This window comes from Bombus pyrosoma, linkage group LG12 (genome assembly GCF_014825855.1).
Source record: "Bombus pyrosoma isolate SC7728 linkage group LG12, ASM1482585v1, whole genome shotgun sequence".
In the NCBI taxonomy this organism is placed as follows: domain Eukaryota; kingdom Metazoa; phylum Arthropoda; class Insecta; order Hymenoptera; family Apidae; genus Bombus; species Bombus pyrosoma.
In genome coordinates, this window is record NC_057781.1 from 1109270 (window position 1) to 1135319 (window position 26050).

Below are 26050 nucleotides of genomic sequence, written 5' to 3' on the forward strand. Positions count from 1 at the left end.
CGGACGCATTCGTATCATGATATCGAACTGGTACACTGGGACTTGGTTTCCTGGTTCTTCGCACACGAATACGCGTGTCTCGAACCAGCTGATTGCAGAGCGTCACGAAGTCTCGATTGATTCTTATGCACCACGAGAGTGGAGAATAGCTTCGACCTTTTCTGCTGCAGCTAGAATAACGTTAAACGTTTTTAGAAGTGTTTCCACCAAGCGTATATATATATTTAGTAAATTAAAATTTGTTTGATGGAAACACTATATTGTATATATAAATATATAGAACTCGATGTGTTCGTTCGTTCTATTTATATATCGTTGTTTAAAATTTTTCCTTACGTTTTGTTGTTCTAAGTAACAATTTTTGATAAACAGGGGAATGATTAAAATCTTAATGTAAACATGTTTTCTTCGTTGACCTGGTTTTTAGGTTACAATCATTTCTTTGTCTCAATCGTTGTCGTTAATAGTCGTGGTAGAATAATTGATTTTCAAACCGAATATATATCTTACATCAGTCTTTAATATCATCTTGCTGTTTATTGTTATTCTTCTATTTTAATATTTTATAATATACCATCTATCGTTATATTACTATAAAAATTGTATTAAATTGAAAACTATTTCTTCTCGTCATATCGTTCTGTTTCCAACGTGTCTGTTTAAATCATTTTGCATATTTCATGAAACCAATTCAAACACATTTGCGCGTCAACCAGTTGTTCATGCAGAGGGATAAAGCACGACTTCGGAGACCCACCAAATCCTGGGTTGATCTACAATGTATATAGGCGAAACCGAAGCTTTAAAAGGTACTCACGGCTTGTACACAGTCGTGTCTGCGTTGCAGACTTTATCTATGAAGCCAATACGCGGCCATTGCCGAGGGTAATTCGTGAACCGAGCGAATCGTGATTAGATTACAAGCTAAAACGTTGCGAGCCATGCTTATCAATTAAATCCCGGTACTCTGCCAGAGTTCTGCAATAAAACGATATGCATCGAGTGCCATATTCTACGATTGAATCGAGACACGCTCTTTGATAATGAAATATTATATCTGCAAAACCTTCCACTAGAAATAACAACGAATCTTAGCATGATAATTTTGATAAATTTTTTTTTTCATCAATTTTACACTAAACATTAATTTTAATTAAATTAACATTAGTGGTGTCAAAAAGTTCTTTGTCTTTGCAATGGGTACCTATACAAGTATCAAGATCAGATTGATATTAGATTAATATTATATATACCCATTTGTTTAATCATTTATATGTTAGCGTATCCATATACATTGCAGATCGGTACTTCTGCATACGATATGATGAAAACCTAATATTAATTCTACAACTTTTATATAATTTATTTATATTATTTATTTGTAACTCGGCACTAACTGTTCTTCATATTCCAATATTTATAAGAAAATATCTTTCCACTGAAAAGAGAATAACCCCACGCTCACACTGCAAACAATAAAAAACGAAGAAAGAAATGATGAAAGCAACATTTTAAAATCTCTCACAATAACAATCGCATGATTTTATCGTCGAATATCCCTAAAAGCCGCAGCGTCATTGACGATTAGAAGAAAATGTGTCGGGGTTTCCGTGATTTCTTCCACGCATTTCGTAGAAACAATTCACTGGAAATAGTGGATATAAAGGACCGATACGCATCAGATGCATTAACGAGCGAGCCACGTTCTATGATCGCATCTCGCGTTTACTTACATTATCCTCCGGCACGCATTAAGCCACGGTTACATGTACGAACGCGCAATTTATGCACGGGACCTGGCTACATGTAGGTGTCATATCGTCAGTGACAGAGACCGAGCATGACGCGTGTGCTCAGCGCGTGTAATAAGCGGAATAAAAGAGAACTTGAACGTATAAGAAGTGCATAATGCCCGGTGGAATGCGGCATTTTACATGAACAGCGAAACACGCGCAACGCTCCGTGGAGTGGACGCGGTACGCTTTGAATTTTTAGAGGCATTTTGTGGTCGATTGTGCCAGTTTTTAGAAACTATGGACATAGCGAGCATTGCAAAGGGGTATGATGTGGTTTTGTGATTTATTTTTTAGGCGATCTTTCTTTTTGTTTCTTTTAATTGTTCTGAACTTTTAAATTGTTTTTTCACAGTCTTTTTAAATATAGAAATACAGTGGCTCATGAAAATATTTGCATACTTAGTATAGAATGTTTGTATAAATGTATTATGTGCGTTGTACGAAACGTTTTGAAATCCCAGTAGTAATTATCTAATGTAATAAGATACCATTGTCACGAATACATTTGCAAAGTTTGAAAGCAATCTGGTAATGTATACAAAAGTCACAAGATATCTCTACTGGAAACATATATTTAATAAAAAATTATGCCTACAGTATTAGCATACGTTACTGTATTAAAAAAATATATTTATGAAAATTTGAGAACGTCGTATAACCAATTATAATGTAACTCATATAAACGAAAATAGAAATGACTCTTTCGATTAATATAATTGTATTATAGAAATACGAACATTTCTTTTAGCGAATGATTACTTAATATCTATGCATGTATTTACATATACATCTTCCACAGTGAAAGAATTAAATTACGTAATCGAGATACGTTATAATCGAATTTACCATAAAACGAATAAATACGCGAGCATAGTGACCAACTGGAATTTCATAAGAGAGCAGTGTGCATTTTGCAGTGAGCTTCCGAATTATGCATGAGTAGCGAGTATCGAACCGGGATGGCTGTATTGCATTCGCCGCTTCGCGGTGTATATATATATGTAATATATATATTAGCAGTATGTATTACACGCGTAGAGAAATCAACCGAGCAAAGGACGTAGCAAACGCTGAGTTGTCATCAGATACACGATACGGTTTATCAGCAGCCGATTAAACGAGCCAAGTCGATACCGTGCGTGTAGTAGAGTTGGCATCGCGTGTCGAGAATCGACCTGTTCAATTATAATATTTTATAAACGGAACCAGGCTACCCGAACGCGTGCGATCGCATGTAATTCAGCTAATTGCGCGCCGATAACGAAGAAGGTTTATCGTTGATTAAAGGTTGCCCGTTCGTTTCATTTATACCTTGACTTTTGCATAACTTGCCGCCGATCTATTCTCATTCGAATGCCGTGTAGTACGAAACAGAATACGAACGCGATCGAATCTCGTGTCATTTAACGGTACAGAGAATAAAAAGTACATAGGGAGGGGACGAAGAAAAAATGTCGAACAAGGTGATGCCGCGCGGAGAGAGATTTAACGGAGGAATATCTTGCTGGTGAAAATAATGTCCTTCGGAGCGTTCTCGCGCACTCACAAAAGAATCGCATAGAACGAGATACTGTAGGAAATAAAATAGTACTAGACTGCATTTAGGTCACCTTAAAGGGCACGCGCCTAGCCGAATTACCAGCGAGAAATGGAGAGAGGTGCTTTGTGTCTGTGCAACTGGACCAAATAACCCCTACCACCTGAATCTTCCTAAGTTCGTTCCATTAATTCTGCCTCAGGAGCATCGTTTCAATCTTCGAACATAGGGGATTTCAGACGGTTGACGAAGTTGGCCCGTGTTCCCCGAATCGAAATGCTCTTCGATCCTGTTATTAGAGTTATTATTGTTTGGTATTAGACGTGAGTCGAATACGTTGTATCATCGGTCATGCTTGTTCTATCTGTTCGATTTATTAAGAGGAATAAAATCAGAGATGATGTTTAATTTAATTGGGTTTCTTTGTGTTCCACGACGATCATAAAATTGTTCAGTCGTAGTTGTTGTAATTTCGAACGGCTGAAAGCCGATACGACATGAAAAGATACGGAACGTCACAATAAATCACCGGAGAATATCGAGGAAGAAAAGGTGAAACCGGCCAGAAGGAAGATATGTTCGCGTCACGACAGGGAAATTATTGCATTTATGGTTGAAAACATATCGTCGCTGGTAATTCCATTCGGTGGACGGAATTGGAATACCAATGAGAGACAGTGTGCATCGAGGATGATAACCTGCTCCGCTTTATAAGTAATCTTCGAAATCAACGTAGCGTGGCAAATAACTATATATCTATAGTCTTTTGTACATTCGCGATATTCTCAAATTCAAAACCAATATCGAATTAACAGATTGATTTCAACTGAGATATCATCCCGCTTACGCAAATTCTTATTGAGAGCAATTTAAAACGAATATATATATACGAGATTAATGATATTACTGTTTAATAATTTGATTTATAAAATAATCAGAAATGAACGAGTTCACATATTCTATATCATTTCTAAAATTAACATCGCTATGAGCTCAGGGGAAATTCTATACGTCGAAATAATCTGCGTTCGCTTTCGCTATCATTTAACGCAAATCGATAAGTCGATTTATCAAAGCAAATCAGGCGAATATTTCTCTACGATACGATAACCTCGTGGACCTATCGCGATTCGTTTCAACGATCAGAGTGATCCTATTCATGAATCATTTTCTGATCTTCTCTATCCTAATTATAGATTCACACACACCAATGAACTTCACTCCGATCTAACTAAAACATTATCTTCACAAGTATTCTATTATACAATTCGCTTCCAACAATCACGTAAAAATATTTTGTATATTAAAAGACATGTGAAAGATATAAAAAAGAACAGAAAGAGGAAATACTATAAACGTCACCGAGATGGATCGATACATGCAATTCGTGTCATCCAGCGATAAATCAAAGGCATTTATCCGCGAGAAGGAGACACTCGTTCCGTCATTGATCACTCGTAACGAAAAAGACAATTACGTTCCCGCTATTCACGACAAGTCGGTCGTGTCGGAAGAGAAGATCAATAATGTGCTTCAATTTGTCACGCCGATTCAAAGGTGTCCCTCGCGTCTCATTAACGCCGGAGACATTCTCTTTCCGACCAAGTCGTCGTCATTCACCGGAGACGCACTCGCGACATACTTCAGCACTTGATCGAACTTCCGGAGAACCGATCACATCCAGCCCAGAGTCGACGAGTCATGAAACCACGGTCGGACTGGTTCGTCCACGTGTATCTCCGAATATCCGTACGATAACGTAGATTACTACGTTGCCAGCTATATGACGAGGGCACCATCGGACGAATATTCGCGGAAACTGATAAGTCTGCACGCATTACCTTTCGTGAGGTGATAACATTAATTTGAGGATGGAAAATAGATTATCTTTGGAACAGACTTTTACGTTTGGATAGATATAAAAAAAATTGGAGATCGTATAAAGATTTGATGAACGTTAAGTGAGAATATTTTCTATAATCTGAAATATTTAGCGTTCAATAGATATATATAATTCGCAGTAATTAAAGTATTTTATCGATTGAGAATGGTCGGTAAGACATTGACTAAGAGCAGGGTATTAGGATAGACGTGACATGTGAGTAAGCATAATATAGAGTAGCTCGTTACCGACGTTTCGTATTGATTTCAGGAATATTTACACGAAATTCTAGCAGATGGCGAACCTTCCAGGTCTTTTCTGAGCATGCGTCGATATGCGCATGCGGGAATATTTAATTTGATAAACCGCTTACGTGTAAGCTGTTCCTCCATTATTTTACGGAACATTTACAATTCAATAGGCAGACATTTGCGATGCAACGAGAAACTATTAAATATTACCTTGTTCAGGGCCTCGTGGCTAGTTAGGATGTGCTGGCTACCATCAGAATGTAGGATACGATCGACCGAATTCGGTCTAGGAACTCCGTCTAGTTGTCCTGCCTCTTTCAGCTGGGGTGGCGAAGGCGGTGGTGGCAGCTGCTCGTCCACTCCTCCACCAGTGTAACGGGTCTTCTGTAAACCAAGAGAATTTCAACATTTAACGATTTCAATCATTAATAATTTCTCATATTCGTAACATTTTTAAGAATAAACACCATCACTCTCCGCATTAGCCATTTCTAAATACTGACGTGCAGGCGATCGAGAATCGTTTGAATGAATTTACTGCGTCGCAGCCTCCTCGATTTACGTTTAATATTCGATTGCCCGCGATCCGATTCTACGTTTGGTTGTTGTCGGTGTCGTGTTATCTTCAACAGGCACATGTTGCTTGGCCTAACTTTTGGAACATTTAGAAAAATCATTTTGAACGCAGTAGATCGTAACGAATTGAAGAAAAGAAAAAGAAGGAATTGCGCGTCGATGGTGAGCACGGTTTCGACTGACGAGGTTGCTTGCATCGGGTTTCGATATCGGTGATGCTTCTACGTCTATGTGCTAATCCTCCGGAATCCGGGATTTTGTTTCATTACCGTGGCTGCGCGGGGCTTCCGGATACGATGGCCTGTCGAGTGGCCAACCACGGTATTAATGATCGAAAGTTTATTGAAACCTTTTGATTTAAAATAGCTCATATCTTGACAGCCACGTGAATAAATGCTAGTGTGAATGTCATCTATGAGATTGGATATTACTGAAGCCATTTTAACCGTACGTTTGTTGGGTCATAGTGGAAACGCTAGGGAAAATACTACTAATAATGACATAGGTTGGATTTGGAGACTTAAAATGGTCAAATCTCAAATTTAAATGCCGAATTAATTCACAGAAATAAGATTGAATAATTCGACGAGATTGTGTAATATCTTAATATGCGGATGGAATTGTAACTGCAAGTTCGCCCCAATTGAAACTGATATATTCTGGGAATGTAACTCGTAAAAACTTTATTTTTGTTGCATTTATCCTTTTTTAAGGGTGCTGGTATTGCTGGCATTTCATCTCATTTTTTTTATATCTCCACACTGTTTGTTTTATTCCTCTAAATCATGTTTCTTTCTTTTTTTTTTCTTGCATTATTTCTTCTTATCATAAAAATTTCCTTCTTCGTTTTCACTATTTCTCTCGTTGCATGATCTTTTTTTATGTCGTAGTGCTGTTTCCTTACTGGTAGTATCCTTTTATATTCTAGAATTTTATTTCAATGTTCTGCGTTATTTTTTTATTTTGGGAAACCCCGTAATTCAGAGAAACGATAGGCGTTTTTCTCGTTGCTAGAATTTCCCTTAGAATCCGTGAAAGGGAAAAGCACCCCGAGAAACGTCTACGATCACGTACTTACTCGCTAACGATTTTGAAGAAAGTGGCCATTAGTGACCACTGACTGGCCACAGGATTTACATTCCGTTCATTTCAAGCATGCGACCAGACGGTAGTTGGGTCACCTTGGGTCAATTTCCGATACTTGGCACTCGTAAAAAAACGGAGGTTTAGGAAATGGATACGAAGTCCCGTGAAAAAATGCAGGATGGTGTCTACCCCTTTCGCGGCCCGAGGAATGATGCTTAACGTAGAAAATCACCCATCATTGACTACATGCTTTACTATGTTCATGCTCCGATTCGACCACTCTTTGGTACATAATTTCACTTTATCTTTTGAATATTAAAAAAAATAATCATAATAAACGAATTAATACATAATTATTAAATCTGAGAAACTAATTGGAAGATATAAAAATACCATGATTATGCATGATGTTTACTTCTTCCTTCGTTCAATTTCTATGGATTTGACTGCAGCAATTCATCCTTTAACGGTCCATTTAATGCTCTAATTTAGAATTACGGTACAACGTGGTGTCCATATATTACATGCAACGATGTGTCATTTCCGCTAGCCACGGACTGGGAATTTTTCTCTGACGAGGCAACTGTATTAATTCTCGGATCAAAAATAGGACGAATAAAATAGATCGATGCCGTTTCCGACTCAATCCACCGAGCGATCAATTTTTCAGCGTTTAAATGCTGCCGTGATGATAAATGAACTCTATACGTGCCCGCGTACGGGAACAGGGGAATGGTCTCGTATAAATAAACAGCGGCTTCCTGCCTTCCGAACAAATTCAGCTGAAAACTCGTCGTGAAACTTCGAAGCATATTAAACCATTAAACATTGAAACGCGCGAGTGATACAATTACGTTTAAAAACATGGAGGACCTCCTGCGTTGACCTCTTCCGTTTCAATGAATTATTCTCTATCACGAGTTGTGGTCACGTTTCAATAGTTATGAATCGACCGCTTGGATTGGTTGTTAATTCGCGTAAATTATAAATTCATAAACGCTAACGAGGGGGGGGGGCAGGGGATACAAACCTAATTTTTATCGAGACTTACTTGATTCCAACAGCATCCGCAAAAATTGCTGGATCGTTTTGAGGCATGCGTAACAACATTACGATTAAAACGTTCACCAGGGTGACAGGTTCTCTTTGTTCTTCGTTTGCGTACCTTAATAGGAACGCCGTAAACATAGTCGCTGAAACGACGTCGTGAATGACGCACGATAGACACCCAATCGATCATTGTATCGCCGTGTTCGATTCCGTTCACCGTTTATTCGCGTTTAGTTTTCACTAGCTTTTATATACGAGTTTGTTGCGATCGTGTGATCCTTTTCTTCTATAATTCCTCTATCTTTTTTATCATTTCTATAATGTTGTATTTTCTAATTTCACTTTCGTTTAAATTTATTTGGAAGTCTATTTGTGATAATCAGTCTGTGTTAATTCTTTTCATTCTTGTCAAAATTTGAACATGCGTAGAAGATTTATGTCCTAATTTTTTTCCCCAAATATTAGACTATTTACACGTTCCCATATATAGCACTACGCATATTCAATTATGTCTACCAAACTTCGTTATATCGTTTTTTCAATGAATCATCATCAGTTACAGCGAATGTTCAAGTTATTTCAATTAATTTTTTCAACAAGATATATATATGGATTGTGTTTTTCACGCAGCGCAATACATTTTCTCCAAAACAATCGACGTTTCGTAGAACTTGTGATAAAACAGACGAAAATGTCAGAGAGGAGTCTTTCCTTTCATCCAACAAATTTCCACGACAAATATTCGCGTTCAAATATCTCTTTAAAACACTCAGCCGCGGAAGGTTCGTTCCACCGGTGGTAGAACAAACGAAAAAAAGGAAATCGAATCGAAAGGAATTCTGATCAACGTCCGCAGGAAGTTGAGGAAAACTTCGAGAGATAGATAACAAAGTAGTTCCTGTAAGAAGGTTCGCATTGAAGAATAAGTAGTGGCTGCAGTTTCTTCGACGATTTTGCGATTGGTACGCGAGCAGATAAAGAAGTTGCGCCAAGTGAAAAATGAAATTTAAAGGCGACCAGGAATCCAATCGGGATGGTTAAAAGCTTTCGTTAATACAAGAAAAATGTTTCGTGTATCTCTCTTTTAATAAAAAACTACCGAACAATTTACACGTAGAATCGTATCGGTTCGAGATAAAAATCTGTCGTTCTCTGCTCGTTTGGAATTATTTTTAGCGTTGACAGAAGACAATGTTTGGTTCCGCGGGATCTCCCGTTTAATGGAGGTTTGTGCACGTGTCATTGGCTCGAAGGAAGAAAATCTTCAAAGCGACTAAAACGTTTATGCATTTCCAAAAATATCAAACAGCATCGTTAAACTGTTTACGAGAGAATCAGGGAGCACGGGGAAAAATGGCAGTAACTGTAAACGCATCACGTGTATTCTGACACTATTATTCGGTCCGTTTGTTCCTATTTTCGTAGCGGATCTTTCTCCTATTCGCACAGAAGTCGAGAATATAAAGAAGTTTATGTGTGGAAAAATTTATGTGTTAAATATTTGGCCGTGTTTTTCTTTGCAGTCCGAGGCTTCCTAGGGGACTAGTGGAAATAACGATTCGTCGAAAGAAGAACGCCTGGCACCGCACGTGTACTTTGGTCAGCCAGCTTATTTTCCTTAGGCCGCAGTTTTACAAAACTATACCTCAGGCACCCATTTTACTTCAACCTCCTTAAACAACTGATTTCATGTCACGAGTCTTCCAAAAAAAAACACAAGGATCTGGCAAGGTTGGCTATTCGTATGAATTAATGGATCCCGTTTTCCGCTCTTAGCATTAGAGTCCACGTATCCTCTATTCTCATTGATCCATCTCAACTTTGACGAAACGCAATAATTCTCGTTCATCGAGAAGTGAACCTTCAGAATGGTGTACACTTCGATTGTCGGGCAACGTAATAATTCAGCAGAGACTTCGTTTAGTAGTGCTTTGCCTAAAGGCTACTACTGTTCGTCAGACAGAGGATTCATTTCACGAAAGTACATATGAAAACAACACGCCATTCTTACTGGATTCACTTTGTTATTGTAGATGCACGACTATAGGAAAACACCATAGAAGAAAGCTCGGAAGCCACTCGTGATAAATTGGTATTCAACGAAACAGTGTAAATGCATCATTCGATGCGTGGAGTATGTATCTCGAAGGGATAGACGTCAGCGTCGGTACTGGCGTTGAAACGTTTCGATGTTGGTGGCCGTCACGTTCAGGTGCTCCTACCAAAGCGTCGTGGTCTAATTCCGACACGGTTCTTTGCGTCGAACTCACGCTACAGTGTACGAACACGATCTTACCAGCGTGTTCGGACTATGTTCAACGATCGTGCTTACGCGCAGTTCCGTGTTTGTGAGCGTGATAAAGGCGGGCATTAATCTCATTTTCCGTACGAATTGGCTTACCCCCGAGCAAGACGCTGCTCGGTTTCCGTATTCCACACCGAACGACTCGACGGCGAGTAGTTTGATATGGTTTCGCGATTGATCGAGGGGGAAATGCGAAATCCTCGATGTTGTAAATATTCCCGGACAATGGAGACGTGAGACGGGCCAGAGTACGGAGATCGATGCCCAACAAGATTGTCTTCGCTTGGAGATTTCTGGGAAAATTTACGTACTGGCCTGATTAAGCAGACGCTTAATTAAAGTTTGCGCGGCTAGAACCGGAAGAACCGGGCGAAATGCGAAAACCGGTTCAATGGCACAGAAGCGCGTGACGTTATATCGACGGTTATTTATAATCTGTGCACCTGAAACGTCGCTATTATTTCATTAACGGTCTTGCTCGAATGTAATTTCGAGACGAACGTTCCGGACGTAAGGTATAATTATCGTCGACGGACCTGCTCCGTCCTGACTTCCGCTGCAGTCCGCGCAGAGTTAATGGTTAAACGTGAAAGCAATGTCAAATTTATCGCTTCGGTTACAGTTTCGTTTAAATGAAGTTAATCAACTCGAGAATCTAGTTAAGCAAAGGTAAATAAGAATTCTCCATTAAAAATAATATTGAAAAGATAATTAGCTTTGTGATTGTAATATGGTGGTTGCAAACGGTATTAGTACACTCTTGTATTTATTTCAGCATCTACATATTACAATTAATTAAATTCAAGTACATCTGTTATTCAATACCACTTAAGAGCATTTTCGTATGATTATAAAAATGTGGTGTTATGAAAACGAAATATAGAATCCGATAGAGAGGCGTTTAATTGAAAAATAAGAATGTGTGCAAATACTTTTTGTAGCTAATGTAAAAGAGGTGCTAGTCGAAGCAATGGTCGTAATGAGAACTAACGAGTTTCACGCTGCCAGTACGGATTAAACAACTAACGACTGCATGATTGCATTTTACCAAGTTAATCAGGTCGATTAAATCAAATGAGACACATTATACGCAGTTTCCACACTTTATTTGCAAATACGGAAGCCGCGTAACGGCATTGATAATGCAGTCATGCTGATTTCTGGCATAATTTACAAATGGCCTCGCCACAGGCGAGTCTGTCGGTGTTCCCGTTTTATCGTTGACTTTGTGACGAGCTAGCACCCGTTAATCGGCGAAATGGCGTGTAAAACTGAATCGAATTTCAATTGTGAAATTCTATACATGGAACGGCTAAAACTAGATGAAATTATCTCTAGTGTCGTTTCATAATTGACTTCGGCCACAACATCCATGCTTCTTTCTCTGCGCGTTCCTTTGTTTGGAAAAGAGAAAATTGCATTTCCGATCTCTTAATTTTTCAAGTGAATTCCATTCTGCAAATGACTTTACAGTGAAATCTATTCAACGATATTTCTAAAACACTGCATAATTTTTGAGGCAAGATAAGCAGAAAGATGGCAGGGATCGTGACCTGTGTCTCGAGTATAATGCATCTCTCCTTTTTCCCGCTTTGATCGTCAGGAAAATGAGAAAACGGAAAGGGATAACAAGAAGGTCGGAACGTGGAAAATTATAGTTCGTCCTTGATGCAAAATAGATTAATTTCTGTTTCTGTCGTGCCTCGAAGAAATACCCTTTTATGGACACTGCCGGAAGAAGAGTGCAATAACGTGGCTGAGAGACTCCATTTATCTTAAGAGGAACACTTCTGTTAATTATCATTTTGTTAATGTAGAGGTTTTAAATATTTTTATATAAAAGGAAATGGAAGGGTGGTTTAGTAAAAAGATATCTGCCGTTGCTAATTGATCGACGAGTGTCTGTAGCTGAAGTCACAAAGAAACTATATGGAAGAAACGCGCCGGTAAAGTAGAAAACTTTGAACTTGCAGTAAAAGATTGCAGGAACCTGACAGATTTCCTTATAGCCAACCGAGTATTGAAAATTCAATCCAGCTGATTAAATCATGTTTCTTTGTAATTAAAACTTCTTAAGTATCTTCAATGTTTAAATTTGTTGCTGGTTTAGGTAAGGATATTACCGATACGCTTGTTAAAAGTTATAGTTAGTACATTTGAGTTTAAACGATATTATCGTTTAGCATAATTAAGAACAACGGAGACCGAAATTAACTCTCACACGACATTATTTACAGACTTACGAACCTGAGTTTCGTCTACGTAGTCTGGAGCCTCTGGACTGGCCGACGTACGGCCATAAATGTTCGATAGAGTCTGGTTCACCGGGAAGTCTGGACCACCCTGCAATAACCATATGATCTAAAAACATCTTTACATGTCCTGTCAACGAGAAAACGATACGTACTTCTGGTAAACTCTGTGTTTTTTTTTAATAAAAACATTGTTGTTAAGTATCGTGCTATACATATTTATAACGGAATATCGTGTAGTCGTTTAAAATGTGTAATTAACATAATCGATATTCCCATCCAACTGCTGTCATCGCCCTGATAATAGATTAAACATGCATAACATAATAGACGAGCCTCGTTATTTCATAGTTTAGAGACCGTTCGACCGCCTACATTTATTGGTTCGATGCTTTTACGGTTCAGTTAAAGCAATTGCAACTTTGAAACAACGCAAAACTCAATCTACCCTGGTACAGCAGATCCTCCTTCGAATTACAGAATTCTCTATCTTCCACCCTGCCCAAACCATTTAATCAAAGAATTCGCGATAAATCAGTGGACGTCGCGATGTTCGCCGATGAATCCGGAGCGCACTGCGAGAAAACAAGTCTACGATTTAATTTCCGAATCAATTAGTTATTACGCCTTAACTCGATCCCTGGTCGCAATTTAAACTTCTCGATCTAGCTCCTTGTTTTCCCTATCTTTGTCGTGTTCCAGCTGAGCGTCGTTTAACGCTCGTTCGATCTCTCGGCCAGGAAGTGTACAGCCAGGGTGGTGGCGAGGCCTGGGAGGCGCGCAAATAAATAGAACCGGTGAGACGCAAAGTCAATTATCGTTCAACGGGAGCTGATGGAAGTTCCGTCAGCGCCGCGTACTGCGACCGCGTTAAACGAGCCAAACGGAATTATTCATGACGAACTTTCGATGCGCAGGTGTGTTTAACATCCCGCGCTACTTTTCCTCGATCTGCCCACCCCTGTCGTGCTTTACTCTTTATTAAACATGCACTACTACCCCTATCGTCCTCGTTCGCCGCAGTTTGTTCCGTCGAAAAAAAATGTTGGCACGTTCGTCACCTTGTTGCTCGCACGTCACCAAAGAACGTGTCAAGAATTTTTCTCCCTCCTCTCGCACCTTTCTTCCTATCGGTATTCACCTGACTCGCTCTCCTTTCCTACTATCGCACTTTCCTTCGTCGCAATAAATTTCACAATTTCTTTCCTTTTTGCATATCCGATGTGTTTCTTTCGTTCCATTCGACGCTGCTTAACCCATCGTGAGTTTTATAGGAAGCGAAACTCCGTTAAACAGAGGAGACCGTGTATAAACCAAGAGAGGGATTTTCGCTGCTGTGCTGGACGATAAGAAGGGATTGTCTGAAAAATAAAGGGAAGATAGATCGATCCATCCATGGTGAATGGAAATGTAAACGAAAGACCACTTTCTGCCCTGGATGTCGGCCGAGAAAAACGTCAAATCCTGGGACGAGAATACACGGCTACGTGTTTGACAAGCGGCTGGCCGGGTTTAGAGTACGTCGACGTGCTCGTAGACGTAGTGTGCGAAAGAGACGATGCTACGATTCTTCCTGTCTGTTTCGTTTTGATTCAAGCGCAGATATGGAGGGCTGATATATTTGACTTACGCTTACCCACATGTAGAAATTAAAAGAAAATACGAAGAAAATGTTCCGAAATGAGTTCTGCGTTTCTATAACGATCGATATCTATCACGTTTACTAGATATTATATTAATTTTGCATCTAGTGGTTGGAATTGAAATTATGAATGGAAAATTCGGATTAGGTAAACATTTATTCCAATTGGTTACTAAATAGAAGATTGAATTATTATTTCAATCGCAAAGTGCAATTTGAATATTTTTATAAAATTGCTGAAACAGTTACTTTCAGTAACAAAATTGTGTACAATTTTTAGCGAAATAGACATTTTCTCTGAGAATACTGGGTGTTTCAAAAAGAGGGGTTTCATTATAAGCTTCTAGTAATTATCAACAAGAGTGAGGAATATTTGATTGGCATACTTCGTACAATGAATCTTTTCGATGAAACACAACTCCTTTTAGAGCATTGTGTATTAATAAACTAAACTTATACCAATGTACAGTGACTTAGGAAAATATTCATATATTTACCATAGAAACTTTTTATGAACATGTTATGTGCGTCATGCGAAACCGTTTGAAATTTAAGTAGCATTATAGCGAGACACGAGTATCGTGATTACATTAAGGAAGTTTGAAACAAACGTGAATGTGCATTTAGAAGTTAATCACGTATATTGTATATAATCACGATAGTCGAGTTTCATTACAGCGCTATTAAAATTTCAAAATGTTTCAAAACTCTCACGACGTATAATATAGCCACAAAAGATTTCTACAAGTGTTCGCATACTTTCGTGAGCAACTGTATTGCTGACGTACTTTTTAAGAATCTATGACTATTAATCAAAAGAATTGTCCATTCTACGCAACAACGACGTATGAAATTAATCGGATAGATTAACTCAGCCTGCGATTAAATTCATCCGCGTATGTGAAAGTAGAAGGATCTGTTCGAGGACACTTTGAATCTCGATCAAAGTTTCCAAGTCATGGAGGAGGGAAAGTATTGTTTTCAGGTTGGAGCACAGCTCTAAATTTATCTTGGCGAAAGTTTCCTGGCCGACGGTGGTGCCTTCATTTCGATGCATTCGAAGAGTTTTCCGGTCTCGAGATTTCAAACAGAAGCGCGCGTACGTTTGCCGAAGACTCGAGACTCGGTCTCATCTTCGGATAAACGAACTCGACGCACAAGTGCCTTTTCAATCTGTCTTCCTCTGGCCGGCTGTATACGAAGTCACGCGTGCTTTTCTTCGAGAGCGGGGCACGGAACTACTCTGGGGATTTCCGGAAACAATCAACGAGATAGTGTCAGAGAACAACAAGGATCCTTTCACCACACGAAAAAGTCGCATCCATTCAACAATAGAACGAATGTCTAATCGAATATAGGGCAAATATTAGGAATGTCGGTTGTCGGTCGGTCGTGATGAATTTAAACCAAAAGGTTTTGAAAATAGTTGTAGTTTCGAATTAATAATAAATATTAATAAAAAATAATAATTATGTTTTAATTACAACTTCTGTATTTAACTCGTTCCAACTGCATACCTAAAGTAATCTTAAACTGCATTCGCGATGGTCTGTTGTACGAAATAGTACTTTATCTAATTTCAGAATAACACATTCTAAAAGCAGTAGTTACATAGAACTTGTTACATCCTATCTATTGTTCAATATGTACCACTAATACTTAATACAGTTTCTCGATAAAGCTATATCGAATTCGTTTATGACGAAATTAAACAAATCATCATGATTATATCGTTTAGACATTAGGAATTACAAATTGACCTCTATATATGTTGTAGAATTTCAATACTGTTTGAACTTGTTCGACGTATGCCCGCTGGCACCGTGTTCGCTTCTGATGACAGTTTGACCGTAACTACTGGCAGCTGGCGTTTGCCTAGTCACCTCAGTTTAACCACAAAACGTCAGTATCCGGTGGCTAGCGCCGCATCTTGGTGCTTATACGGGAGTTTAATAGGCGCGACGGTTCCGTAGCAGTTGGATATTCTCGATAATTCCCGGTTCTCGATGCTACCTCTCTCCGATCGTTGCTACCCTTGTTGGAAATTCGAGGAGCCATCGAAGAGCTTGCGAGTTTCCGCGTAAGTGAACGCGGCCGGAAACGTCGAACATTTCGAAACGTGCAAAGGATGGATCGATCCGCTATATTATCCGTGTATCGGATTGTTTCCGCCAAAAGTTCAATTTTACGTAAAGAGAATTCGAATCGAAATTCCGCGTACGAGCTGCGTTATCGATCGTTTCGGATAGTTACAAAATATCTCTGAAACCGGAGAATTTCCGAACTTCCAATTACTTAATAGTTCGGTTTCGTGTACAGTTACATTTTTCATCGACGTGCAATGCGCTCGCGAAACCTTCTTTCGAGGCAAGAAAAGCATATATATGTTACGTACAGAAGGGAAAAAGGAAATTGGCATTTTGACATCGGACCACTCGATCGGTGGAAATGGAATTTCAAAGATGCGAACCAAACGATCGCGAAACGATGCTCAAACTGCTAGAATGGGGAGAGTTAGTCTTTAGATAATGATTCTACAAATTCTATTGTAATAGTTAGATTACTAGCTTTGGCGGTGTATTTTAAATTGAATGCACGTTCTTCTCTTCTACTTGCGATGTTCTACTGTTGCCTTGCTTGTTTCGTATATGAGATGCCTCTGTAATCGTGGTACAATCGCAAAACGAGAATCCTTGTGGAAAAATAAGTCAAAAGTATGTAATGTACTCTTTGCATATCAAAAAAAGTGACTTTGAAACTGCACTGATAACTGATTTGATATCTATTGATGTAGTCATACATACTGTACAGAAACTCTAGGATTGTAAGCTGCAGAAGCTTTCCACTAAAGCTCTACTTCAATCCTCGAAAGATATCAACTCTGGTTCTTAACCAATTTCACTATCGCACTTTATTTTTTCCACCAACCTATACATATATATTTGACGAATCCTAAAGTCATTTCTTTTAAAGAAGGGAAGTTTCATATACAAAATCTGTATTATACATTTCTGATTAACTTTTCCTAACTTTTCCACACTTGCGGAGACAGACTGCATTATATCCTGTTCCTTCGTGTCTCTCGTTAATGTATCTCTTTGTATATGTCGCTGAAAGATGTCACTCGATAACAATCAATTGAAAGCTGATCGTCGAAACTCGTTCGTCGACGCAACAAAGATCGGGTCGTAATAAAATCTCTCGCTCTGTGAATCTGGTGAAAAGACGTTCCATCGATTCTGAGACGATGATCGAATACGCGCATTCCGCGATGGCGCAGAGCAATTTTCCTCTTTGATGGCAGACCTTCTGCTCCACCTCGTCATCCGTCCTATTCCCCTGTTCTTTCGTCGTTCGAGCTGGCGCGATCGTAGATGCCGCGAAGCATCAGATCTTCTCGAACAGATGGAAACGGATACTTCCAGTTCGCGCATTGCAACTTCGTGGCACGTACTTACTTCTTTTCCTGCCTGCAATGACTATATACATGTATCCAGTTCGATAACTCGAAATCTCCGCCCCAACTCGAGAATTTCGCACTCGACTATTTTAGCTAGGCGTTGTATCTACTATCATATACGAAGATGATTAATACCTCTAAAATGGTTATCCAGCATTAATTTTTCTTAGATAAGATTGCTTTTTACGATTAGAAATTTTTATAAGAATATTTTGAAAAGATAATAATATAAACGTGAAATGTTTAATTGGGAGGAAAAAGGATTCAGGAGTTAGGAATTTTATGCTTTTAGAGTTTATCGTTTGTTCCGTGTTCCTCGGTTGTTTAATTTTCGTTGATTGAAGCAAACGAACAGGATTTACTCTGGCGTAATTGATTTTTGTGCTAGCTAGTATCAGCCAATTGAAGCGTTGGTTACAAATTAAAGGAACCGATAACGCAGGTTCAACTATTGGCAAATTACATTTACTGAGTCTGCGATTGCCGCTCGGCCAGCAACCAATTCTATGAGATCTATTATATCGAAGTATAATTAATGCTTCGGTACAGTTGCCGGTAATATTCATTCATAGCGAGTAATTTCAATAATGAAAATTATAATGTTCTGGATCAAAATTCTGATATAAGCGTAAAATGTAATTATATTAAAAACTTCTCTATGTACTGCACTAAAGATACCTTTATTATATCCTTCAACAGATTCCATCTTCTAATTTCCATAAATATCTTTTCTTGCATATGTCAACGAATTTTTGTATTGTTCAAAGTAACCAGCGTCGGAAATTTGTTTAATTTAAAAGTTTAAACATGCTTTGCCATTTACTAAAGCTTCTTGTATTCGACAAATCGTTGGTAATTTCGACAATCTTTACTCGCGGAATTTTAAAAAATTCCCGAAAATATGTTTTTGAATCATGCTCAAATCGTGTATTCCATCTGACGGGATTTCCAGAACTTTTTGTTTTCAATAAGACTTCCGTAAAGATTTTCGAAGGGCACGCTCGTCGTTACCGTGAGAATAAAATAAGGGGTTTACTTCTTCTATATTATTCGATCTAGAGGAGCGGGACCGAATTGGAAAGGTTTCGAAGGCGGATTCGGTTCTTTTATAACGGCCCAGTACCTTTATGCGCCTTTATGCGTTGCAAAAGACCATACATATCCTTAATACTCCTTTTTTCGAAGCGGCTTTCAGCCATCTGAAAATGAGATTCCTTTGTATCGGTCTTTTTACGCCGATAATTTTCCGACTCTCGGATTGTCCGCCCACAAGCTCGCGTTCAGAAATCCTATGACGTTTCGTTATCGCGCAAATTGTGTATCTTCCGCCTATGCTATCAAAAAACTTTGAAAATAGCTAAAGCTCCAACTCGACTAATTCGAATATAATAGAAAACGTACTTTATTAGAAATTTTTTGCCCTAAGATCTTACAGAGTGTATTTTGTGAATTTCATTAATACAAACTCTTGTTCATAGGTACTAGTATTAATTTATACTGTTGTTCATAAACTATACTCGAAAATAAATAAAATTTAAATAATCATAAGAATACTGCGAATATTTATGCAAATTCTTATAAAGTGGGGTATATATTCATAGATCAGTAATTCCTTAAGCAATAAACTTTGTCAGTAATTGCATGTTTCGCATTAGATTTTTGATAATCCATTCGTGATGATTCGAATATCAACTTAGAAATAGAAGATAAAAATACATTAGTTCAAAATTAAGTTGCAAGGGGAAATCTGGAAGTACCACTTATTTTCAGCAGGTAAAGCTATCTCTTAAAACGGAGCATTTTCGGTATAAGCTCCAATGTTAATGGACACCCTATTCATCTCTGTCCGGATCGTAACTTGCGAATCGAACAAGGACACCCTTCGTAAGCGTGGCGCGTCGATAACCCCGGTACCGGTGCACCATGTGCTTTATAGCGTAGCGAAGCAGAGCAGAGACACCCTGCCCGAAACTAATTTCACCGAATAGCTACGGGGATCATTCGACGCCACCAAGAACGTAACACTTTTATCGTGAGATGAAAGAACGTTCTCGTGAAGCCGATGGAACGAAATACCGTCTCGCGGGGACAGGGTTTCACGGGTCAAGAGTTTCAAACGTCGACGTTGCGTTCTCCTAGTTCTCCGACCTTTCGACGTTCTTCTGAAAAGGTGTCATGTTCGCACAAGAATTCATGCTTTCGAGTCAAGCGAATTTTTGTTCTCCCGCCTCATTGACCTTTAATGTATCGTTGTAAAGTTTCCTCATATCACCCTTCATAGTTTCCTCGATTATTCGAGAACCGAGGAATTCTCGTATCGAGATTACGCATTTTCCAAAACGCACCGCAGCAAAGACCACGCAATTACCGCGGTTCGATCCAATTTTCGTTTGTACAAAATCGTGTACTAAGCCAAGGCTAATTACACGAAGGCGCTAGGAAAGTAATATCACGAGAAGGGTGGAAGGTCGGGACGAGAGGCACTCTATCGCTCCTGTTAATTATTACCACGACTTAAGAGATAGCATACGTGTACGTGTACAGAGGCAAACATACTTAGACCTGCAACGTCTGTCCGCTATGCACGGTAAAATAACGACCTCATTATCAACTACCAGCTGGTTTTCCTACGCTGCTATTAGTTCTTGGATATTTATTCATGCTTTTATTAAGCTCACCATTCGCTTGTTTGTCTGTTGCAAATTTTCAAGGTCTATTCTTCCTCTTGTTATCCTATTATCATTAAACATGTCAGGTATTATCGTTCCGTCGCTGTTCACTTCTTGTTCGTTGTTTAGCTTTTATAGTTTACGAATTGAAACAAAGTGTGCTTCTCGGTGTAACAGGATATAAATGTATTAGTGTTCGATATCGAATCGACGAGTAGAATGCCGAGACTTTTATGGAGAAAAGTTAATTAGAGATGGATGACTATCTCCGATGGAACGGGTAATGAATTTCACGAACGTCGGTTTCCATAATAGCCGGAACATCGATCTAAATTACGATTGTCGGTCAACTAATTGTAAGCTTCCTCCGCAATCCCACGAAATTACGAGTCGATGTAATCTTCCCTGATTGCCGACGCGAATTAAGGTTTCTATTTAGAATAGACGTTAATTCCGCCGCGATGCAAGGGATCATTGAATCTTTAAAATAGTTTTAATAAGATCGTCAAATTCCATTGTTCAAAGATGATCGTCATTTGGAACGATATCGTTAAAAACTTAGATTTTAGTTCAACCATTACGTTCCTCTGTGAATCATAGTCTTATAGAATTCATTGTGCAACCGTTAGGAAAAACCATCAAACAGACGTTAAAACGAACCACATTCTGAATCCTGATTGATCATTGTTCAGTGATCGACTTCGTTTCTACGAGGATCGTAATACACTCCGATAACCGAGGACTAGAGTAAGGAAACTCAAAATGAAATGAGGCAGGACAACTTTATGATTCCATCAGTCGAAACCAAGAAGCTAGTTACAAACCGGTGATTCGACCGTCATAAGTTCTATCCAAACTTACCCTTATCAAAGTAAAAGAGATATTCAATCTAGTCAAAACTGGATTTGCCAATTTTAATTATCAATAGCATTCGATGAAAAATTTCAATAACTTAGCACTAATTACTGCAAATTAATAAAATTATTGAAATATATATAATAGCGTGCAAAATTCTTAGATTATTTTTCAACCCGAAATACTTTGACACGTATCCTTATTTTTCAATGAAGTCCATTTTTATTAGAATCAATATTTCAATTTCGTAGCAGCAAATTTCTGTAGTCATATGAAAATATTACTAAATGATACGAATATACTTGGATCTAATTAATTAATATGTAAATACTACGATAAACACAATTATGTATTAATAATAACTTTGGTAGCTGCTATAAATAATCTGTATGTAGCAAAATAAATTAAAAAATGTGACATTTATCATTTCCTCTATTCCTCGATTTATGACATTGTTTAGCATACCTAGACAAGTGTAGCAATTTGCCAAAATATTCATTAACTTCAAATGATAAATACATGACCTTCTTTAACAAATAATCGTTTGTTCTCTCTATAGCAAGAATTTCTCCAGAGATCTCGTACACTAAGGACTTTTTGCGAAGTGAGAAAAGATGGTCAAAGATCCTAGGTTAACGGCCGAATTTAAAATTCAGAATAACGCAGGCGACCATGTTCGAGAGCTCGTGAATAACCAACGTAACGATCACAATATATATTCTTCCGAAATGGCAACGGAACAGGACAGGTTTATGGGTTCATCGATCGGCTGTGACGCCGTGCTGTGCCAGGGCCAGCGATATAGGCTCGAGATTGAGGCCAGCAGCCCCCGGAGCAAACGCCGCGCGATATAACATTAGAGGCGAAGTCGTTGTCACGGCGTTCGCAGAACAAGCGTATACAGGCACGACTGGTACTCTTAGCCGATGCTTGCCCTTTGTAAGCCGATGAAAGGAAGTCACGCATCGGCGCGTGACCGGATATAGTGAACAGGTCACGATGATTCTGAATACTCCCTATCCTATTTCCTGTCTACTTCTTCGCTTTCTTTTGCCTCTTTATCTTCGGCTTTTCTGCTCTTTTTCTACGGTTACGTCTAACTTAAAGTATGCAAGATACTTTTTCAGATAGAAGGATGAATTTTGAGTGCGCTGTTTGTGCTAGTAAAATGTATATTTTGTTTTCCTGAACGGTAACTTCTTCCCAAAATTTTAGTGTCCGTCTTTGAACGCAGGATTGTTAATTAAGGCCACGTGGTCCTAAGGGAGATTGTTCCCTGATGGAGACATTAAGCTTCCCTGCAGTTTCTATTAGTATGCTCGTACGTGCAATGTGTTTTGGTTGCTCGATAGCGCAGCAAGTTGCTGTGTCGATGACGAATATGGTCCAAATTTCTGGGGCCTTAAATATCTCCAGTTGATAATTTGATAAAACATTATAATACTTATTTATAATTCAATTCTAATTACTTGTTGGCTGTAGAAATTGCTTATAAGTTATTTGAAGAAGCGACGATATATTTGTAGAAATGCAAAGTTACGTCTATATCTGCCATCGTATGACAAGGATACAGAATGATCTCTTATCTTCAGTGATAATTAAAGTACATCTTGAAATCTTAACTATCTTAGCATTTCGGAGACACCTTGTGTATTTATTTTCTCTTTTATCTCTTCTTTCCTTTCTCTCTCAATTGTTCCTTTTTCTTTCCCCCGCTTGTTTATCCGTCGCACTTCTACACTTCTCATCGAGCCCGCCTCTCTCTGAATTTCTTTGTTTCTGTTTCTTTATTTAACTACTTCTCATTGTCCAGCTCCGTGCGCCATTCTGTCCCTTTGTTTTCCTTTATCTCTGCCAGTCTTTCTCTTTTTATTCGCTCTCTTTTCCGACCCGCCCTTCCCGCGAACTCTGGCCCCACTTCGAATTCCCTTGATCTACCGTGGTGTTCGATCTCAAAGAACCATGAAACATTCTACCCTTGCCAGCATCTCGTAAAGGTGTTCGTCTCCTTTCAGTGTGCGATGCTAGCCTTCTACAAGGCTGGAAAGCTCACGTCTATGACAATAAACTTCGCAGAAGTTTGTGAAAGGAATCCAGTTGCTGCGCCAGCATTCCCTACGTAGCGGTTATGCCAGTTTCCTTAGAACTACGATCCGAACGTAACATTGATATATGTTGTACATACGTGTTTTAAAAATCTCTCTTTACACATCAAAAGTTACCACGATATTGATCTTTAGCTTAGAGAACGTTGATTGATTTTCCAGATGTTTCAACTAGACAGGCTCGTACATTAAACGAGAAAACTGTTTCGTGCAAGTCACAGTGAAATTCGTTATCTGTCGATACTTCTCACGCCGCACCGATGGCCTGTCGCTCGAAAAAACGTACACTTGTAAATTTCACCGAGCAATCGGTCCGGTTCGCTATTTTCAATGTACATATGTACTTACGTACACTTGGAACGTGTTTCGAATATTGTACGTATTGTCTAAATGATATTCTACCTTTTTTACAAAATGAACTTTCACGATAGATGTAAGAAGAATTTTACCTTCGGTTTGCAACACGCGAAGTATATTCTACCGTGGATCCAAATTTCATGGAATTCACGGATTCATCGAGGGATCCGCGCGACTGTGCACGGACGCAACGCTGTTTGGGCGCAGTTGTTGATGTAACACAACGCGCACTTCAAAACGAAATCGATGAACGAGCATCGAAACAACTCCAGGTTGGATTAAACCACGCATATCTGGCATCCATTGTAGGTTGCTGCACTGCCAAATATTTCTGTCGGCAACGAGCATGGGAAGACACTGAAATATGACCGTGCGACCGCGCTATTGGATTGTAAAATCTGGATATTTCATAGCGGAATAAATGACCTGGCTACAGGTATTTCAGATATATTTTATTGCAAAAAGGAAGAAAATCTCGAGAGCTCGGGCAATAGTAGTATGAAATATCTCTTTTTTAGGTGAACGTTTGATAGTTGTCACGAAACGTGACTATAGGTTGAATAGGTGTTAGAGTTATAATAGTCAAGACCAAAAATTTTAACCATTCGGAACATTAAGGTACCACCTTGTTTTCTCTTCTACTTCAATTATACGTGTTTGATAGAGATGTCATAAAAAGTCTGACTCTGTAAAATTCACGACTGTAGAAATTGAACGAGACTACATCGTAGTGTCTATTTTTGCATAAAGATTGTTACGATCTATATGCGATTTATTATTAATTAACCAAAATACAAATATTTCGTTCGAAACTGATATATAAGTAACTGGGACTTTCGGTTTGGTGCGAGGCAAGGGTAACACGTGGACGGGGTGCTCTGTAGAAAAAGTGAAGTGTGAGGGGAAAAAGGAAAGGAAAGCGCGAAGTAACACGAAGAGAGGAAAGATAAAGTGCAAACACACGAGGAGGAAAGAAGGAAAGGTGAAAGGAAGAGAAACAAGGGAGATTTATAAATAAGAGAATCCAAGAAAGGAAGAGGTTAGGCAGACAGAAGAAAATCAAAAAGTTGGGCAGACAGAAGAAAATCAAAAAGTTGGGCAAAGAAATAACAGATGGCGACAGTAAAAGGTAGGCCGAGGAACACAGGCAAGGCGGGAAACAAAGAAGAATCTAAAAACACATTAGAAAGATACAGCTGGACGGAAAAGGAGAAATCAACCAGGGGGAAGGAAGGGAGGGAGCGACAGAAAAAGCGGAGAAAATGGAAGGAGGAATAGAAGCTAGGATAAAAGAAATAATAGGAGTGTTCGAAAAACAACTGGAGGAGTTAGCGAGGGCGATGAAAGAGGAAATAAAAAGGGAAATAAAAGAGGAAAGAGAAAAAAGAGAGAGGGAAATAAAAGAGGAAAGAGAAAGAAGAGAGAAGGAAATGAATGAGGAAAAAGAAAGAAGAGAGAGAGAGAGGGCAAGAGAGAGAGAGGAGAGAGAAAGAGAAAAAGAGCAGTGGGAGAGAGGAAAGAAGGAGTTAGTAGACAGGATCAGAAGACTCGAGGAGGAGCGGGAAAGGGAAGAGAGGGAAAAAAGGAGGAATAACATAGTAATCAAGGGGGTGGAATGGAAGGAAGGAGACAAGGAAGAAGCTGTAAACGAATTCGTAAGGGACAAAATGGGAATAGAGACAGAGGTGGAAAAGGCGCACGTGATAAGGGTGGGAGATAGGAAGACGATAATGGTAGCGTCGATGAAGTCAAGAGAGGAGAAAATAAAAATAATGAAAGGAAAAAGCAAACTAGCAAAAGGAGTTTACATAGACGACGACCTAACGAAAAAAGAGAGAGAAATACAGCAACAGATAAGGAGGGAGGCAAGAGTAAGAAGGGAAAAAGGGGGAAACGTAAACATAAGGATAGGATATAGGAAATTAAAAGTGGGAGACAGATGGTACAAATGGAACGAAAAGGAAGAGAGACTGTCGGAGGAAAGAAGGAGAGGGGAAGAAAAATGAAATGAGGAGAGAAAGGGGGGGAAAGGCAGGGGGAATGAAAATGTGTTTCTGGAACGTAGCAGGACTAATAGGTAAAGACAAGGAGGTGTGGGAGTACATAAAAACATTTGACGTAGTCGGACTCACAGAAACATGGTTAGAGGAAAGCAATTGGGAAAAAGTGAAATACAGACTACCCAAGGAATTCGAATGGAAATGCAGAGCGGCAAGGAGAATAAGGA

At 39.0% G+C, this 26050-nt stretch overlaps 1 protein-coding gene and 1 long non-coding RNA gene across 21 annotated transcripts in view; one reads left to right on the top strand and one right to left on the bottom strand.

The window, feature by feature from the left end:
* LOC122573521 (disks large 1 tumor suppressor protein) overlaps positions 1-26050 on the bottom strand; it is a 533282-nt gene that overhangs the window by 202881 nt on the left and 304351 nt on the right. For 16 of the 20 annotated variants that reach the window (XM_043739984.1, XM_043739982.1, XM_043739987.1 and 13 more), the window contains 2 exons: positions 12731-12826; positions 5677-5850 (listed from right to left, as the gene is read on the bottom strand). In XM_043739984.1, the coding sequence (XP_043595919.1) occupies positions 5677-5850; positions 12731-12826 (270 nt within the window). Of the gene's footprint in view, positions 1-5676; positions 5851-5933; positions 6316-8179; positions 8452-12730; positions 12827-26050 lie in introns of those variants that run through there. The other 4 variants (XM_043739989.1, XM_043739988.1, XM_043739991.1 and 1 more) reach the window with 4 other exon arrangements.
* LOC122573530 lies at positions 12760-14144 on the top strand. The gene is made up of 3 exons (XR_006318759.1): positions 12760-12895; positions 13438-13652; positions 14010-14144. It is a non-coding gene; the product is annotated as an uncharacterized LOC122573530 (long non-coding RNA).